Source organism: Bos mutus, chromosome 10 (assembly GCF_027580195.1).
Source record: "Bos mutus isolate GX-2022 chromosome 10, NWIPB_WYAK_1.1, whole genome shotgun sequence".
NCBI classification, from domain to species: domain Eukaryota; kingdom Metazoa; phylum Chordata; class Mammalia; order Artiodactyla; family Bovidae; genus Bos; species Bos mutus.
The window spans coordinates 62,459,610-62,480,369 of record NC_091626.1 but is presented as its reverse complement, the minus strand read 5'-3'; the positions used below and the strand labels follow the sequence as shown (position 1 = coordinate 62,480,369).

At 39.6% G+C, this 20,760-nt stretch overlaps 1 protein-coding gene across 1 annotated transcript in view; it reads left to right on the top strand.

Annotated features, from left to right (window-relative positions):
- CSNK1G1 (casein kinase 1 gamma 1) overlaps positions 1-20,760 on the top strand; it is a 155,160-nt gene that overhangs the window by 94,007 nt on the left and 40,393 nt on the right. The window contains 2 exon segments of the mRNA XM_070378066.1: positions 13,207-13,358; positions 14,711-14,945. Of these exon segments, the coding sequence (XP_070234167.1) occupies positions 13,207-13,358; positions 14,711-14,945 (387 nt within the window).

Genomic DNA, 20,760 nt, shown 5'->3' with positions numbered 1-20,760 from the left:
TAGCATGCTTTTAATATAGAATTTACAAAATATGAAACAATATAAACTGTACAGATTTGATTCATCTTTTTGTCTTGTTTTTATACTAAATCTCTAAACACACCAACGTGGAATGATGAATTTAAAGCCATTTCTGCCAAACTTCGACCCTTCGAAAGCCTGCTCCTTTCAGCATGAGTGGCATATTTGAAATAAGTAACCATTGGGGCAACAGCAGAGGCCTCAGATTTTAAAAAGTTAAAGTCCTGTGCCCTGGGTAAAGGGTGAGGAGGATGTTTGGAAATACCTGAGTGTATTGAACATACTTTGCAGAAGGAGCAGCAGCAGTGTCACTGTTGTCCCTCTCGGGGAGAAGAACCCAAATACCAAAGTGTGCTTGAGTTGGTGAGTCAGGCAAGTGCCTGAGGTGGCTATGTGAAAAGCATCTCTGTCTTGAAACTGACTCATAGACATAGGGAACAGACTTGTGACTGCCAAGGGGGAGGCGGTGTGGGGGAGGGATGGATGGGAGTTTAGGATTAGCAGATGCAAACTAGTTTATATATGATGGAGGTCCTACAAGGTCCTACTGTACAGCACTATATTCAATATCATTACGGTAAGTGGTGGAAAAATACAGAAAAGAATGTATGTGTATGTATAACTGAATCACTTTGCTATACAGCAGAAACTAACACAACGTTGTAAATAGCCTATATTTTAGTTTTTAAAATACCCTCTGTATATGGAGCAAACTTCAGACAAGGGCCAGTGTGTCGTGCTTGTCATCTTTTCCTCTGAAAGAGTCTGTATGCATGCATGTGAATTTCCAAATCCACCTATGTTGTCCGGAAAACATTTTAAAATGGCATTTTGGACTTCCCTGGTGGTCCGGTGGCTAAGAATCCACCTGCCAGTGCAAGGGACATGGACTGGATCTCTGGTCCAGGAAGATCCCCCATGTCGCGGAGCAGCTAAGCCCATGCACTGCAACTACTGAGCCTGCTGCCTGGATCCATGCTCCGCAGCAAGAGAAGCCTTCACACCGCAACGAAGAGTAGCCCCCACTCTGCAACTACAGAAAGCCCTGTACGCAGTAGTGAAGACCCAGCACAGCCAATATATAATAAATCTTTTTTTTAAGGACATTTAAATGCTTCATTGATGTTACGGCATAAATCCAATCTGTAGTAAATTGTTAATTTTGTGCAGAAAAAATAGAAAGGATTGTTTTCATTTACTGGGCTTGGAAAGGTGTAATTGTCATACTCTGTACAAATTTTCTGGTCTTTAATGGAGCTAATTTAGTTGTGATAGTACAATGAATTTCTTTCCATTTTTCCAAGGATAAACCATCATGACTTTTAACTTTTATTAACTAGCTACACTAGTTTGCCATAAAAAGGAACTGATATTTCTGAAACTCAATACCCAAGTACATTTCTGGACTAGGATTAATTCTTTGGTTGTGTGTCCTTTGCGTGTTTTTTCAGTGGTTTAAAGCATTGAGACATTTCTCATATGCTTGCTTATCTGTTGGGGCCAAACCCCTGTGGCCCTTGTCTGCTCTTTAAAACTCTCAAATAGCTCTGAGTCACTTGAGGCATAGAAGTAATTACCTCTAGTTACAATACATATGTAAAATTTGTCCGCCTCCTGGAGAAAAAAAAAAAAGCACCACTTCTGTTTTAGATATTTTGCTGATGAAGACTTGTTGAGCCAGTAATTTCTTTAATTGCAAATAGAGTGTTGTGAGTTTATTATAGAAATTATGCAGCCTGCATGCACCTCACAGTTACACACAGTACTAACACCTTTTCAGTGCGTTGTTTTGCAAAATACAGAACTGGGAGAGATATTTGCTCAGAATTGGTACTTGGATTTTGACTTCTTTTAAGGATCTTCCTGAAAAATAGAAGGCGAAATTCTGAAAATAGACCCAAGTCACTTATGTGTTCATGGCCTGGGCTGGAGTGTGGTGGTTGGTTCCAGAAAACGGTTACAGTGCTCTTGCAGGCAAAGGTTTGGAAACAGTCAAGCTCCAAAGCCTGTCCAAAGCTTGCTTAGAAGTCAGCACAGACCCTTAAGTTTGTGATGCTGTTTCCTCCGTTTAATTCTAGGTTATACTTTACTTTTCTGTCTTTACAGATACCTGTCTTACTATGTACTTGCATGTTTCTCTTCCTTGCATATTCTCCAGACATTAAGAATAGTTTCGTGATTGCCTTTAGAAAATGCCTATGGAAGGAAGGCAAGGACAGAAGTCTCGGTGGCCATCACAGGACTCACCACAGCCCTCAGTGACTCCCCCTCCTTAACTCACAGTTTGTCAAGGTTAATTATTAAGAAGGAAGGTAACATTTAGCATCCTCAAAGCTATGGATTACTATCAAATGAAAGAGATGAGTTGTTGAAGTGAATTATTCCTGTGGGTTATGAGAAGGTGAAAAGCATGTGTCTACTGTATTATATTAAAACTCAGTGAATTCCTTTCCAGTATCTCTCAGTGTCATTGTGAGAGAGAATATTTTCCTTAAATTCCAGTAACAGACTGCATAAAGATAATGCCTCACACCTATTATCAAAATAATTCTGTTGCTAGTAAGCCTTTTTGTATTTGTAGCATATTTGTATCTATAAGCATACTTAAGACAGAAACCAACAAAAAGATTAAGTTTTAACATATGTGAGTAATATTTTCTTGTTCTTTCAATGACTTCTAAGTAATTTATATTCCGCCCACTTAAAAGAAGTGTGTGTCAGCTCTGTGCCCCTTTGCACTCTTTTGTGCTTTCAACAGTCTGACACACTTTGAACTTTTCTCTACATTTTTTTCCTCTTTCTTTATAATTTATATTGCTTTAATTCAACTTTTCTTACCAACCTGTAGAGTCTCTTACTAATAATTACTTTAGTCATTGTGCAAGGAGATGATATTTTCACTAGCAAGAACTCAGCATCAGCTGTGTCCATAACACTTACAGTGAGTAAAGAGCCACGGAGTTATATAATAAAAAACATAGTCACTGCCTATTGGAAGGAAAACGTAATGTTTATTTTCATATTTTCTGTAAGACATTGTTGTACTACTCTCAAGGAGCTCCCTAAGATATGCAAGTAACTATAATGCAGACCAAAACAATGGAACGTTATTTTTTAAATTTATGTATAAAATTATATGGAAGTTCTGAAGGGAAAAATGGTTTCTAATTATGGGAAACAGGGAAGGCTTTTTAAAGAGGGTGATAGCTATAGAAAATTCTTGAAGAGATGCAAATACCAGACCACCTTACCTGTCTCCTGAGAAATCTGTATGCAGATTAAGAAGTAAGAGTTTGAACCCAAAATGAAACAACAGACTGGTTCCAAATTGGGAAAGGCTGTATATTGTCACCCTGCTTATTTAACTTATATGCAGAGTACATCATGCGAAATGCTGGCTGGATGAAGCACAGGCTGGAATCAAGATTGCTGAGAGAAATTATCAATCTCAGATATGCAGATGACACCACCCTTATGGCAGAAAGGGAAGAGGAACTAAAGAGCGTCCTGATAAAAGTAAAAGAGGCGAGTGAAAAAGCTGGCTTAAAACTCAACATTCAGAAAACTAAGATCATGGCATCTAGTCCCATCACTTCATGGCAGATAGATGAGGAAACAATGGAAACGGTGACAGACTTTATTTTCTCGGCCTCCAAGATCACTGTGGATAGTGACTGCAGCCATGAAATTAAAAGATGCTCTTTAGAAGAAAAAGTATGATACACCAAGACAGCATATTAAAAAGCAGAGACATTACTTTGCCAACAAAGATCCATATAGACAAAGCTATGATTTTTTCAGTACTCATGTATGGATGTAAGAGTTGGACCTTAAAGAAGGCTGAGTGCCAAAGAATTAATGCTTTCAAACCATGGTGTTGGAGAAGACTCTTTGAGAGTCCCTCGGATTGCAAGATCAAACCAGTCAATCCTAAAGGAAAGCAATGCTGGATATTCATTGGAAAGAATGATGCTGAAGCTGAATCTCCAGTACTTTGGCCACCTGATGTGAAAAACTTTCTCATTAGAAAACACGCTGATTTTGGGAAAGATTGAAGGCAGGAGGAGAAGGGGCTGACAGAGGATGAGATGGTTGGATGGCATCACTGACTCAATGGACATGAGTCTGAGCAAACTCCCGGAGATGGTGAAGGACAGGGAAGCCTGACGTGCTACCTACAGTCCATGGGGTCGCAAAGAGTCAGACACGACTGAGTGAACACTGAGCATCCCACTTGGATTAAGTACTGGCCTGTACTTCCTGTATTAATCTAAACATAGGCCAGGTTTCCCTCTGAGTTCCTAAATGATGTGTTTATTAAGCTTAAAGATTGACTACTTTGTAGTTACATTAGAAAAATACTACTAATGCACTCTTGATAGAATCTTAACCTGTGCTTTTCTAAGGAAAAATATACTTTATGACTTGAGTTTATAACCTATAAACATCATCAGTGTCTTGTGATTGACCCTTAGGTTCATACACAGATTGCATTTCACAGAATCTATTGTTGTTCAGTCGCTAAGTCACATCTGACTCTTTGCGACCCCATAGAATGCAGCACGTCAGGCTTCCCTGTCCTTCATCATCTCCTGGAATTTGCTCAAACTCATGTTCATTGAGTCAGTGATGCCATCCAACCATCTCATCCTATGTCACCCCCTTCTCCTTTTCCCTTCAATCTTTCCCAACATCATCAATCTCCTATCAAAGTAATGTTACTTGGTAGTCCTTGCTGTCATTCTAGATGTCCGTGGACGTTAGGGCGCAGATAGATATATTCAGTACAGTAAAAGAGCCTGAGGAACTTCCTGGCGGTCCAGTGGTTAAGACCCTGTTCTGCCAGTGTAGAGGACACAGGTTCAGTCTCGATCGGGGAACTAAGTTTCCACCTGCCGCAAAGCACAACGCCCCCGTCCAAAAAAAAAAAAAAAGAGTCTGAATCTTGGAGGCAGAGCGAGGTTGGTCTTGGCTCTACCACTCACTGTATGACCTGAGATGAATTCCTTACCCATAAAATGAGAGTAGTAATTCTTGTGTGTATTTGTTAGGATTAAATTGGAGGACCTATATAAAAACATTAATAAGCTTTAAAGCAGTTTATGGTCAATATACTTTTGTGATACGGATGTGCTTTGAGTGGAAATTTCTTATCGTAGTGTTGTACAAATAGTAGGGGGGGAAGAGTCACCTGACTTTGAAATATCAGTGATAATTTGGATCAAAGGCTAGGAGACTCCTGCAAACATGTTGTGGCTACATATGAGAGAGGAGATAACCTAGTGCTGGGGCTTTGGGAAGAATGAGTCAAGACATATTCTGAAAACATCTTTAAATACTCCCTGGGCCTAGGACAGTAGTGATAAATGTGAAAAGAGGCCCAGCACTGGAGACAGACTAGGAACCAAAGAGGATTTAAACTTGGCAATGTGGCGGCATATACTGAAGTTTTAGATGAGCATGACCCTTGACTCAGCATTTCCTCTCCAAGGAATCCACCCTCAAGAGATAATGTGTATTCATGCCCCCAGAGGTAGGCACAAGGAATTTTTACATATGAGTATGTGTCTCTGTCTAGACATTTTCATTTTCAATTGATGGAGTTCTAGCTTACTTAATTGAGTGGGTGGAGTTGGGGGAGAGAATTGCTTGGCCTGCAGGACTGACCTCAGGCTAGCCAAAGCCAGGACCAGTCCTTGGTCCTCCAGTTTGTGGTACATTTGTCTGTCTGTCTCTCTGATTTCTGCTTTCTCTGTGTTGATTTCATTCTCAGATAAGTAATCTACCTATTCTCATGCGGTAGTCTCTGATAGCTTCAGGCAACGCTCCTTTCTGTTTAGTTATCAAGCTGGACAGAAATTGCTCCTCCTTCCCTATAGTAGTTCCACAAAGTCCCAGAGCTTACTCACATTGTACCAGCATAGTTTAAGCACCTATTCTTGACCCAGTTCCGTAGGGGAGGAGGGTAGAATCTTCTAATTAATCTGGCTTGAGTCATATCCTTGGGGTGGCAGTGGAAAATGGCTTGACCCCGCTTTACCCACAAGTAGTAACAGTAAAGGAATGGTGCTTTCACCCCAGAAGAGTAAGATGATGTTATCAGTAGAAGGAAGAAAATAACACGTGTCAAGCAAAAGCTATTCCCTGTAATATCTATTTCTGGTAACAAATATATGGGTACAACCTAAATGTCCGTCAGTATAGGAAAACTTAAATATGATACATCATAGGGGAAGATAGGATATAGCTTTTAATGTACAGCTATATGTTGATAAGGGAGAATGTCCATTATATAATATTAAATTTAAAATGAAGTTGCAGAAAAGTATTTTTAATTACGTGTCTGTGTATCATCTGTTATGTATGAATACTTTTTATTCATGTGTTTCTGTACTACTTTTGGTTAGCTGTTATACTTATTTTAAATTAGTTATATATCACTTCTACAATTTAAAAAAAATTATGTCCCTGATAGCCCCTTTTCCAGATAAGGAACTGAAATTTACAAAAATCAAGAACTATAGAAAGATGAACAGATGATACAAAGGTGTAAAATAGTATTCATGGAACTGATATAAAAATATTGGAAACCAAGAAGGTGAATAGGACAAATTAAGCTGCCTATGTAGGAAGGGAAAGTAACTTTACCAAAAAGACATGTGGTTTAGGGACTTCCCTGGCGGTCCGGTGGTTAAGACTCTGCGTTCCCAGTGAAGGGGACATGGGTTCAATCCCTGGTTGGGGAACTAAGATCCCACATGTCTCGCAGCATGGCCAGAAAAAAAAGAGTCTAAAACTTGGAGACAATTGTGTTTGTATATTTACTTGGTATTAATACTTACTCTGCCCTTATCTACCATATACTTTGACTGGTACTAGGCACTAATAAACATAATTAACACATAGTTAACATATTGTAATCAACTGCCTTCAAAAAACCTTCATATGGAAGGCAGATTCATGGACAAAGGAAGTGTAATGGGAGTTGGGCAGAATTGTCAGCAAGAGGTTCATTGTACTTTGAGTAGTCTCATTTTTTCCTTCTTATTCCTTCTAAATGCTTGCTAAACTTTCTTAACTTTTCAGTTGTTATTTTTCAGGTGTGTATTAAGAAGAATTGGTCATCTCTCACCTTTTGGAACTCAGTAGTCTGTCTTCATAACTTAATCCCAGGGATAAAGTGGTAAATTTTCAGAAACTGGGTCTTTTCATCCCATAAATTTACCAGTTCTGAACTGAGTTACTAGTCTTTTGGAAAAGAAAAAGGATCCCCACCCTTCACTCCCACCCCCAATACATAACACACTTTAACATTTTTTACCTTTGATGCAGTCTGCTACAGAAGAAATCTGTCGTGTCTTAGACTTTTTCCTGATTCCTTTGACTAAACAAAAGTTTGAAACCTGCTTTGAGAGGTAACGCCTTTGTAGTTGTGTACATACACAACTGTATGTAATAGAGAAACTGTAAAAGCTCAATTTCTGTGAGATTATTCCTCTGCTCTTGCCTCTCACCTTCTCTTCTCCCACCATACAAATTTGAGCTGCTGTTAGCAGCATATCAGAGAAGGCAATGGCACCCCACTCCAGTACTCTCGCCTGGAAAATCCCATGGATGGAGGAGCCTGGAGGGCTGCATTCCATGGGGTCACTGAGGGTCGGACACGACTGAGTGACTTCACTTTCACTTTTCACTTTCATGCATTGGAGAAGGAAATGGCAACCCACTCCAGTGTTCTTGCCTGGAGAATCCCAGGGACGGGGGAGCCTAGTGGGCTGCCATCTATGGGGTCGCACAGAGTCGGGCACGACTGAAGTGACTTAGCAGTAGCAGCATATGTCTAATGATATTCCAGTTCCCAAGAGGCCTGTGAACAAGGTGGTTGTAAAACATTTTTCATTATAGACAAGACAAAATAATGCTGATTCTTTAATCCTGGGTCTCACTGTTTTGGTTATTACACCAGCAGTTTGAATAGATTCATATGTTGAACTGCGTCATATTGTAAAAAGGCATTTTTTTTCAGAGTCAGAGAAATGAGAGGGATTCTGTTCTTCTTTTAAAAAGAAAAACACATGTAATGTCTCACGTTTTTTGTGAGAATGCATTGTTTTTGTTGTTTTAATATTTTCTGAGTTTTAAAGGGTATGCTTTCATTTTCTCCTTTCATTTCTTCCTATGGAATATAATCATGTTTATCTGCCTATTCTTTCTGCTTTCTTGTTAAGTGAACTTATTTAATATTATTATTACTATCCCCATATATATAGTAATAATAATATTAAATTATTCCCTATATATCAGTAATTCCCTGATCTCTAGTAAACATTAAGGAACATTCGGTAACTGTGCTAAAAGCCACTACCATCGGTGGAACCAAGGACAGCTTAAGTTTGGAGAAAAACTATCCTATTTTCTTTAAAAATTAAAAAACAAACTGTATAAACAAAGAAAAGGAATTGCCGAGGTCATTATGTCCTTAAAGGTTTTTTTCCAGCCCTAACTTTAGAAGATAGTCAATCAACATATATGTACTTTTTCATAGAAATATTAATATAGATATTACTTTTTTACATCCAGATATTAATGTACAAATGAGACTTATTTGAATTTGCTTCACAGCTAGGTAATTTAGTTTTTCAAAAAGAATGAAAGGCTAATTATTAGGCAATAATGTGATCAAATTACCAAAAGCTTCAAGGTGGTTCTATTTCAGTTCTCTGCCTGATGTGTATTTAAAAATATCTCTACTTAGGGTAGTTACTGTTCATAATACATTATGGAATCTTTTTAGGTAACAGCTTGGATGATAAAGAAGCCATTATCCTTGATTTGGAGTGTTTAACCCAAGTTGACTTTATGACAGATTGAAAAATAGCTTTAGTGCTATATGCCTTGCTTCCTGTCCTGTGCAACTTGATATATGTGTGGGCCATATGTCCAGCAGAGGTTATAAGAATATGTTACTGATGGATGGAAAAGCTATTTCATAGTTCCCTTTGAGAATATACATGATAACATCTGCAGTGTGGGTATAGCCTTGAAGTTTTGCTTTAGAAGAGATTTAGCCTATGGCTAAAGGTACTAGAGTGATATCTGTTGTAAATCCTTCAGAAGAGGTGGAATCTACTTCTTTAATTTTCAAGCTTTTATGCAGCTGACCAATTTAGGAAGGAGACCTTATTAGTGCTTTTATTTTCAGAGCAGATGAGAGATTATAATACTTCCTTAATTTCTAAAATACCAAGAATTGAGTGATTTCACACCATAATATTGGTTAATTAAAAATTTCTTAAACAATGGATTAGAGATGGCTCTGTAGAAGTAGAGTGAAACCTAATATACAGGATTTCTTATTTAAATACAGCCCAGGTGATCAATCATTACTGTGCAGTTGTCTCTGACCAAAGAGGCAGATTTTTCTCGTGGGCCTGTCTTTCACCACCAGCACTGGCCAGTTTAGGGGTAGTCATGTGTAAAACCAGACACAGATTGAAACTTTTGTGAGCGCATGTTTATCTGTACAGATGGTTCTAATAAATTACAAGTACATCTTCCAAAGAGATTTTTATACTCAATAATACCTAAGAAACTCCAGAACAAGTCTTTCAAATAGCCTTAAAATGATTCCTTTCAAAAGGTATTGAGTCCAGTTGGTCTGATGAGAAAGAGCTTCTGAAAAAGATTAGTCTGTCATTGTTTTCCGAATTTTCATAATATATTAGCCATAAAGCAAAGCAGTGCCCTTTATTTTCTACCCTCTAGATACAGAGTTTTCCAGCTGAGGTTGCACTTCTGAATTATCTGTGGAACTTTGCTTATACCCACTACTAGAAATTCTGGTTTGGTAGGTTTGACGTGATGTCACTGTATCCGTTTTTTAAAGTTTTAGAGGTGTTTCTGATAGACACACTTTCAGTTGAGTACCACTACCAGTTACCATTACCAGCTTACATTTGAATTTGTACCACACATAGTCCATGGAGACAGTTTTCATTTATACTGGTTGTATGGCTTTACAAAGAAAAACCTATAAGATAGCTAGAAGGAAATCCTAGCTATAGTCACGATTATAGATTTAAAAGAACTAGGAACTTCCCTGGTGGTCCAGTGGTTAAGACTCTGCTTTTACCCAGTCGGGGGAAGTGGGGGGGTGCAGGTTCCATCCCTGGTTGGGTAACAAAGATCCCACATGCTGGACGGCATAGCCAAAAAAAAGAGAGAGAGAGAACCAGTCTGAACTCCTTCTCTTTATGGATGAAACAGAGCAGAGAGGTGAAAGAATTTTCAGAGTTGGAGCAGAACCAAATCCACAACTCTGACTTGAGTTCTTTTGTACACTAGCATCTTGGACCTAGTCCATCTTTGAGAAAAGCCTTCAAGGCCAAAACTCAGTAATCCAGAAGTTGTCTTGAGCATCCCAAAGCCCAATGGGGTATTATGAGATTCAAAGTATTTAATAAAAGGAACAGTAACACAGCCCGCAGGAACTCCTCACATCTTTGAAATTTCCAGGCAGGAGTTACGAGTGACATTACTCACAGCTAGAAATTATAGACATCACCCAGAAAGCTTTTGTGGCTTCTTTGTAAACATGGAAATTTCTGACAAGAGATGCCTAGAGTTGGTACTAAAGATCGTCAAGAACAAGATGACCATGTGTCTTATTTTTAAATTGATCCTTAAATATTGGCAGCAAGTCTAGAAAATCATGCCAGTTTTATATTTCTACGCAGCCCTGACTTTTAGCTTGTACTTCAGAAGGAGGATATTGTGCCTGGGTTTGCAATTTAACCAAGTAAAGGAGTAGAATGTTTATTAATTAGGATTAGACTTGGTTGTAAAAAAATTACAAAGAACAGTAGTTCAGTCAAGGTAGAGATTGATTTTTCTTCTGGATTAAAAAAGTCCAGAAGGGAATGGAAGCCTTGCATTGGTGTGGTTGCTTCCCTGTCATCAGGGATGGGTTCTTCTAATTTTGTTTCATCCATATCTACATCTTCAAGGAGTCTGATAGTTCTAGATGGCTTCTGGAGCTTCAGTCATCTCAAAGGCACATACCTCCAACTTGAATCAGCTCCCTTAAAGAACTTCTCTAGAACCACCCTATCTAACAATTTCTGTTTCCATCTCACTTGCCATTCCTATTATCAAAGGAGACTAGAAGGTTATAACTAGCTGAGTTGCTGTTGATAAGAATTAGATATTTTGTTGTTAACAAAGAAGGAGGGAATGGATATTGGGCAGGCAACCAACAGATCTGCCCCACCTATTTTGAAGAATATAATATTAGGAAAATCAATTTTTCATCACATCAAAAGCTATTATATAGGATGTAGCATTTAAAAGATCTCCAAACCACAGTCTACAATGTGTCTGATTAATTAAAGCAGTAAATCTCTATGGTAGTGTTCCGCTTTGGATTTCTCAGCAGGACTCAGGAACAGCTGTTAGGTTTTATATATGTTAAGTGAGCTGAAGATGAGTTCTTAAAACAACAGGGGGAAAAAGACAACTTTTGGGGAAAGGGAGAATCAAAACAAGCACAGGGCAATTCAGTGGATATTTATGGGGCTAGTAGGAGCAGAGTATACTATAGTAGACAGTATGAGCCAGGAATGACCTGATAGAAACACTAAAAAAGAAGTTGTCTAGTATTTCAATGGAATAAAATAGACTGATGCACCACACAAAATAATTATAGACGCATATCGTAGCAATGATTTGTACCAGTTCCAAATATACAAGACCTGTGCTGGAGAGAAGGACAAGCATATTGATTGGGTTAAAGTTTTAAGGATTAGATATTGTCTCAGTTCCTTTGGGCTGCTGTAACACAACACAGACTGAGTGACTTATAAACTCAGAAAAATTTTTTTCTCAGTTCCAATAGCTGGAAGTCCAAGATCATGATACCAGTGTGGTCAAGTTCTGCTGAAGGCCCTCGTCTGGGTTGCAGACTGCTAACTTCCTGCTGTGTCCTCACATGGCTGCAGGTGGCTAGGGAGCTCTGTGGGTTCTCTTTCTTAAGGGCACTAATCCCACTCGTGAAGGCCTTGCCTTCATGATCTCACCTCCCAGAGGCCCACAAGTCTTAAAATAATCACATTGGGCATTAGTAGCATTTGTAGCATCAACATATGAATTTTGGGAAGGGGCCACAGATGTTCATATCGCAGCAGATAGAATTACCTCTGCCAGTTTTCCACCTGTACAATGAAAAGAGAATGCCAAGATGGAGAGAACCTTGTTATCTGAAAAACTCATAGGCAGGAGCATACAGTGACCTGCAGCATTTACAAGTGTAGACCACGGTATACATAAGTGTATTAAGATGGAAGTGTTCCCACTCAAAGGACCAGATTTTTTAGTTCTGTAGTCTCATTCATACCCACAGTTCACATGGTGCCATTTAGCACATATTTATTGATGTCTCATTTACAATACACTTTAAGGAGGAAATTCATTCACAAGTTGCCACTTAGATGAGAACGTCTAGATTTTGGCTTCTTATAACTATGAATTTCAAATCTGGGGAAAGCCCAGCCTTGTATTTTTATTCCTTTTCCTTTCATAATTACTTATCAGTAACCAAACCCAGCCTGTTGACATTGCTCCTACTGAGAAAAAACAGGAAGCTACAGGGACTCCCTCTGAGAAAAAGACCAGGCTGCGCCCTCTGTCACCTCACCCCTTCAGTCTGGGTTCTCCTCGGAGCCGCAGTCACAGACAGCTCTATCTCCATGTGGTTTTGGCAGTAAGCACAGAGTACACATGAGACCGGCTAGTGCAGCAAGGTGTGTGAGCCTGGCCTTTGAGCTCACGAGTCGTCTTTTTGAAACTTGTGATAGTGTACTTTGGGGCACTCTTGGTGGAGAATAGTTGATGCTCCAGTCCAGCAGTGGACCACGGACTATTCTCTCTGTTACATAGCAGTGGGAATGCCTTTGGTATGAAATAACTACTTTATTTTGAACATATTGTGCAATGACTTAGCCTTTCCCACACATTACTAGTTCCTTTTGAAGCTGTCATGCTCAGTTTAGGTTCTCCGGTAGGAACTGTGAAAGAAAACGAAAATCTCAGAAGTTGTATTCCCTTTTGATCTGCTTCATGCTGATGCAGCTGTGTCATATTTTGGCCTTTGGTCCCTCACTCTGCACCCCATTTTCCCTCTGCTTTCAGGTGAAGGTCTCCCACAGGTGTATTACTTTGGACCGTGTGGGAAGTACAACGCCATGGTGCTGGAGCTTCTCGGCCCTAGCTTGGAGGACTTGTTTGACCTCTGTGACCGGACCTTTTCTTTGAAGACTGTGTTAATGATAGCCATTCAGTTGGTAAGTTGGCGTTGCTCTTCTGCGTAGGGATGGGGAGGGGCAGGTCTCCTAACCGCATCCTTGTGTGTCTGTTGGCATTTACCAGCTCTGGTGACACCTTGTGAATGCACATTTCCTGGCTTGGTGGCATTGTAGACAGCTGGCTGGGGCAAAAAGGGTTAACCCAAGAAGTCACACTGTATTTGCCGTTTGCTCTATTTTAAGAGTTTGCACCTTGGAGCAATACTCTGCCCTTAACTGAAGCGCAGGTGGTATACAGGGAGAAAGAGGGTGATTCGGCGACAGTTGCTCAAATGCAGGTAACTTCTTGGTGGTTGTATTTATAGGTTTTAAACACATGACTGTAAAGTTTTGTCACATCCTCTCTCTTTCCTTACCATCGCATCCAAGAAGAGATGGAAAATATAACCCACTGCCCTAGAATCAGATTTCAGAGTTGACCAAGAACCTGCCTTAGGTCTCTGGCCTCTAGTTCTCACAGAGACCAACACAGCTAAGGCTGTGTCTCTCAGCACCTACCAAATCCCACACCAATACCAGTTTAAGGAACAGTTAAGACAGTTGCTTTGAGAAGATTGTCAGCCCCTCTGCACAAGGATGTAGATGCATCTCTGTGAGTCTGAAATGGTGATGGTCTCACCCACTTTAAAGACTTGGAAATGAAAAAAAAAAAAGACTTGGAAATGTTAGAAAACTGATCTTGACTTTAGAAAAAAGTTCAAATGCTCAAGCTCCCTTTCTATACTAAGCAGAAATGATTTAAAGGTAGAAATGAACTTAATGAAATTTGAAAACATGTTTTATTTGGGACTGTGTTTACTTTCTCATAAAAACTATGCTCCTACCTCCGCCGTTAGTTAGCTCTGTGATATTAGTTCAGTCAGCTTCTCTGGGCCTCCCTTTCCTTATTTCTGCAACAAAGAGACAGCGTATAGGAAGGTGTGGGCAGGAAGTGAAGGAGGCAGCAGCATCTGTCCTCAGAGGCCACCACCACATTGTTTCCTGCCTGGGAGTGATTCTTGCCTCTCAAATGCTTTCCTTCTGCAGTAACATAAAAACATTAATTCTGTTCACCATTTGCAAGTTGTCACGTGAAGTAAAACCGTATACTATCACTTTAGCTGAACCATACTATTCTTCTCTCTTTTATCTTCATATTTGTCATGTATGTATTAGTATCAGAAAATACGTTCTGATTTACAGGAGTAAAGTGACTCTGGGTGGTGAAGAAATAAGTTTTATTTTAATTTCAGTAATTACAACTTTGAGCTGATAAAAGGAAACGTTTTGGAGTATTTTTGTAATAAGCTTCTTCAGAGTAGTATTTGTATCACTGTCATTCTCTCTTTTAGCTTTCCCGAATGGAGTATGTCCACTCAAAGAATCTCATCTACCGAGATGTCAAGCCAGAGAACTTCCTGATCGGTCGACAAGGCAATAAGAAAGAGCATGTTATACACATTATAGACTTTGGACTGGCCAAGGAATACATTGACCCTGAAACCAAAAAACATATACCTTATAGGGAACACAAAAGTTTAACTGGAACAGCAAGATACATGTCTATCAACACGCATCTTGGCAAAGGTGTGTTTATTTTCAGCTCCAAGAAAGAGGCAGGTTGTTAAAACACCTTTTTATTCCCAAAACACTTTTGTACCCACTGTGCATTACAACTTGTGATTCTTATTGCTTCACAGGGTAAGTGATGTTTATACTTGAGAAATTAAGATGGTAAGTCAGTGACTTTCTCAGTATCCTGTTGACAGCTTAAGGATTTTTAATTCTTTGTTTCCTAGTGCTATTTTTTCAGCAGTGTGGATACTTTAATGACTGAATTAAGGTGATAGCATCTTGGTAAGTTTAGAGATGAGTTTGATAGCTACATATACATGGCGCCCTATATAACCTGAAAAGGCCATCAGGCTGATCTTTGGAGAAGGGTACTTCATTAAAACATGGACCAGGCTTCTGTTCTCTGTGCATAGTTCCGTGACTCATTTTTCCAGGAAAAGCCTATGTCTTATATTCATTGAAAATAATTTGCTTTTCCATGAGTCTTGAGTTTTTTTTCCTCATGATAGACAATTTGGACAAATATTGCTAAAAGCTCTAGTCAAGACAGAAGGCCTTCCATGTTAGAGAGACTAGTCCAGAGAGAGTATTTGTGAGAGAAGCCTAAGGAACAGTGGGAAGGCTTAGTTGGTAGGACTCTGGGCCCTCAGCAGCTTCTCCAGGAAAGCTTCCCTTTTTGTCTGTTTTATATATTGGGCTTTCATGGAAGATTCTATGTGAAGAAAAGGTACTAAGGTGATTGAAAAGATATGTTTGAAAATCACCACTCTAGAGAGTAGACATATAAACAGAGTATTAGACTCCTAGATACAGCTCATTATATAAGGTGTTTAAATATTAATGAACTATTTACACAATAAGTATTTTAAAGACTAATGTAAGCACCTACAAAGTTGCTTCATTGAGTACACTACTCAGAGATTCAGGTGAGGATTCTAGTGAAGAATAAAAATGACATTACCAAGTAGTGTGATATAACCTAAGTTGAAATGAATGCTGTCAGGATTTTTTTGCTAACTACCTGGATATTCTCACATAACTAAATATAATAGTTTAAAATTAGACTGGAAGGTTCTCTGCCACTTTTTATTGGTGACACTTTGGACAAGTATCAAACTTGTCCAAAACTTGTCCCTGAAACTGACCTGTAAAAATAGAGTAATATTTCACAAGGATGTGTTGCAGGTTGAATGAGTGATAACATGTAACATGGTTCTGTTGCAGAGTGCTCAGAATTCCCTTCTTCCTTCCTTTTCACAAAGAGAAAGACTGTGGTACATAGTAAAGTCATGATCGTTTGGTTTCACTGACAGTCTGGAAGTTGTTCTGATGTCTGCTTCCTGGGCTCAGCATTTGTGTTCTGATTTTTTTATTCTTATCAGGAAAAGCAAGAACAGATAAGAAATATGTATTCCGTGTTGTTTGTTTAAGGTACAATGTAATAGTTAAGAAAAGGGGATGTAAATTCAGGCTCTTTAAAATAAACTTGTATGGGCCAATAACCTTCCTCTTTCACCATCAGTTATCTCATCTGCCTTGAAATGTTTATGTTAATAGTACCTTATAGCATAGGGTTCTGTGAGATAATGCATATAAACTGTTTAGGATATTGCTTAATAATACTAAAGACTGTATAATGGTAGTTACCATTTATTCAACAAAATATGTTTTAAGCATCTACTGTCATCAGACTGGGTTCCTTTATCTCTCGGTGTAGCTGTTTCTGCTGGAATTTTTGAATTTAGCTCCACATGTGGACTTCCTGAGTTCCAGGGTTTTTTTTCAGGTCAGATCCAGCCTGTCACCATATTTGTCTGTAATGTCCCCATTATAGAGAATACATATAGGTGGTTGTCACATGCCCTTTAAACTCTCTGGCCATGGTCTCAAACTCAGAGAGGTTTCTGTAGGAACTGTAATCCTATTGGTTTTCAAATGTGTAGCTTCTTTTATGTTGTAATGGAAAAAAGAAGTATCTTTTCCAATTGAACTGAAGAGAATTGCCTGTTAATTTTGCGATGGCACAAACAAGGGAAGCACTAAACCTGACATTACTGCATTAGATTACTCACCTTCCCACTGATTAAACCTGCCCATTTTATATTCCTTAATATTTGAAGTTAGGGTGAGGACACTGGGTCATCTGGCTCCTTTCCCTCAACGAAATATATCTGACCTAAAATCAAGCTTGCAATGCAGGTAAACCAAGCACATCTTTCTGACTGGTTGAAAGGAACCCTTTATCAGTTCAGTTCAGTTCAGTCACTCAGTCGTGTCCAACTCTTTGCGACCCATGGACTGCAGCACGCCAGGCCTCCCTGTCCATTGCCAACTCCCAGAGTTTACCCAAACTCATGTCCACGGAGTCGGTGATGCCATCCAACCATCTCATCCTCTGTCATCCCCTTCTCCTCCCGCCTTCAATCTTTCCCAGCATCAGGGTCTTTTTAAATGAGTCAGCTCTTTGCATCAGTGGGCCAAAGTATTGGAGTTTCAGCTTCAGCATCAGTCCTTCCAGTGAATATTCAGGACTGATTTCCTTTAGGATGGACTGGTTGGATCTCCTTGCAGTCCAAGGGACTCTCAAGATCTTCTCCCACACCACAGTTCAAAAGCATCAATTCTTCGGCACTCAGCTTTCTTTATAGACCAACTCTCACATCCATACATGACTACTGGAAAAACCATAGCTTTGACTAGACAGACCTTTGTTGGCAAAGTAATATCTCTGCTTTTTAATATGCAGTCTAGGTTGGTGATAACTTTTCTTCCAAGGAGCAAGCGTCTTTTAATTTCATGGCTGCAGTCACCATCTGCAGTAATTTTGGAGCCCCCCCAAAAATAAAGTCTCTCACTGTTTCCACTGTTTCTCCATCTATTTGCTATAAAGTGGTGGGACCAGATACCATGATCTTAGTTTTCAGAATATTGAGTTTTAAGCCAACTTTTTCACTCATCAAGAGCCTTTTCAGTTCTTGGTTGCTTTCTGCCACAAGGGTGGTGTCATCTGCATATCTGAAGTTATTGATATTTCTCCCGGCAATCTTGACTCCAGCTGTCCTTCATCTAGGCTCGCGTTTCACGTGATGTACTCTGTGTATAAGTTAAATAAGCAGGCTGACAGTATAAAGCCTTGACACATTCCTTTCCTGATTTGGAACCAGTCTGTTGTTCCATGTCCAGTTCTGACTGTTGCTTCCTGACCTGCATACAGATTTCTCAGGAGGCAGGTCAGGCGGTCTGGTATTCCCATCTCTTTCAGAATTTTCCACAGTTTGTTGTGGTCCACACAGTTAAAGGCTTTGGCATAGTCAATAAAGCAGAAGTAAATGTTTTTCTGGAACTCTGGTGCTTTTTCGATGATCCAGCATATGTTGGCAATTTGATCTCTGGTTCCTCTGCCTTTTCTAAATCCAGCTTGAACATCTGGAAGTTCATGGTTCACGAACTGTTGAAGCCTGGCTGGAAGAATTTTGAGCATTATTTTACTAGCGTGTGAGATGAGTACATTTGTGCAGTAGTTTGAGCATTCTTTGGCATTGCCTTTCTTTGGGATTGGAATGAACACTGACCTTTTCCAGTCCTGTGGCCACTGCTGAGTTTTCCAAATTTGCTGGCATATTGAGTGCAGCACTTTCACAGCATCATCTTTTAGGATTTGAAATAGCTCAACTGGAATTCCATCACCTCTACTAGCTGTGTTCGCAGTGATGTTTCCTAAGGCCCACTTGACTTTGCATTCCAGGATGTCTGGCTCTCTGTGAGTGATCACACTATCGTGGTTATCTGGGTCATGAAGATCCTTTGTGTACAGTTCTTCTGTGTATTCTTGCCACCTCTTCTTAATATCTTCTGCTTCTGTTAGGTCCATACCATGTCTGTCCTATATCGAGCCCATCTTTTCATGAAATGTTCCCTTGGTATCTCTGATTTTCTTGAAGAGATCTCTAGCCTTTCCTATTCTATTGTTTTCCTCTATTTCTTTGCACTGATCACTGAGGAAGGCTTTCTTATCTCTCCTTGCTATTCTTTGGAACTCTGCATTCAAATGGGTATATCTTTCCTTTTCTCCTTTGCCCTTCGCTTCTCTTCTATTCACAGCTATTTGTAAGGCCTCCTCAGACAACCATTTGGATGGTCTTGCTCCCTGTCTCCTGTACAATGTCACGAACCTCCATCCATAGTTCTTCTGGCACTCTATCAGATCTAATCCCTTAAATCTATTTCTCACTTCCACTGTATAATTGTCAGGGATTTCATTTAGGTCATACCTGAATGGTCTAGTGGTTTTCCCTACCTTCTTCAGTTTAAGTCTGGATTTGGCAATAAAGAGTTCATGGTCTGTGCCACAGTCAGCTCCCAGTCTTGTTTTCACTGACTGTACAGAGCTTCTCCATCTTTGGCTGCAAAGAATATAAGCAATCTGATTTTGGTATTGGCCTCTCTGGTGATGCCCATGTGTAGAGTCTTCTCTTATGTTGTTGGAAGAGGGTATTTGCTATGACCAGTGCATTCTCTTGGCAAAACTCTATTCGCCTGTGCCCTGCTTCATTCTGTACTCCACAGCCAGATTTGCCTGTTACTCCAGGTTTTTCCTGACTTCCTACTTTTGCATTCCAGTCCCCTATAATAAAAAGGACATCTTTTTTGGGTGTTAGTTCTAGAAGGTCTTGTAGGTCTTCATAGAACTGTTCCACTTTGGCTTCTTCAGCATTGCTTGTCGGGGCATAGACTTGGATTACTATGATATTGAATGGTTTGCCTTGGAAACGAACAGAGATCATTCTGTCATTTTTGAGATTGCATCCAGGTACTACATTTCAGATTCTCTTGTTGCTATGATGGCTACTCCCTTTCTTCTAAGGGATTCTTGCCCACAGTAGTAGATATAATGGTCATCTGAGTTAAATTCACCCAATCCAGTCTGTTTTAGTTCTCTGATTTCTAAAATGTTAATGTTCACTCTTGCCATCTCTTGTTTGACTACTTCCAATTTGCCTTGATTGATGGACCTAACATTCCAAGTTCCTATGCAACATTGCTCTTTACAACATCGGACTTTACTTCCATCACCAGTCACATCCACAGCCGGGTGTTGTTTTTGCTTTGGCTCCGTCCTTTCATTCTTTCTGGAGTTATTTCTCCACTGATCTCTGGTATCATATTGGGCACCTACCGACCTGGGGAGTTCATGTTTCAGTGTCCTATCTTTTTGCCTTTTCATACTGTTCATGGGGTTCTCAAGGCAAGAATACTGAAGTGGTTTGCCATTCCCGTCTCCAGTGGACCATGTTTTGTCAGACCTCTGCACCATGACCCGTCCGTCTTGGGTGGCCCTTTATGATATGGATGAATATAATGTGGATGAAGCCTTCATGATGTGGATTAATTTGTGTCCTCCAGATCTCACTGGTATTGAAACCTTTCTTCTTTGAAAATAAAAATAACCTTCATGAAAAAACAAGGGCATCAGGAAATACTGAATTGAACAAATGTGGAGTATTCAAAGAAATATGGAAATAAAGCCTGGCTCCGTTTTTCATTCTCATTTTTTAAAAGATGTTTATGATTTAAACTGGGGCTTCCCAGATGGCTCAGTCATAAAAGAATCCACCTGCCAATGTAGGAACCATGGGTTCGATATCTAGGTTGGGAAGATTCCCTGAAGGAGGAAATGGCAACCCACTCCAGTATTCTTGCCTGGGAAATCCCGTGGACAGAGAAGACTGGTGAGTTACAGTCCACGAGGTGGCAAAGAGTCAGATGCAACTAAGCACAAGCATGATGGTTTAAGTTATCATAGATTATCTTTGAATTTTAGAGGTGG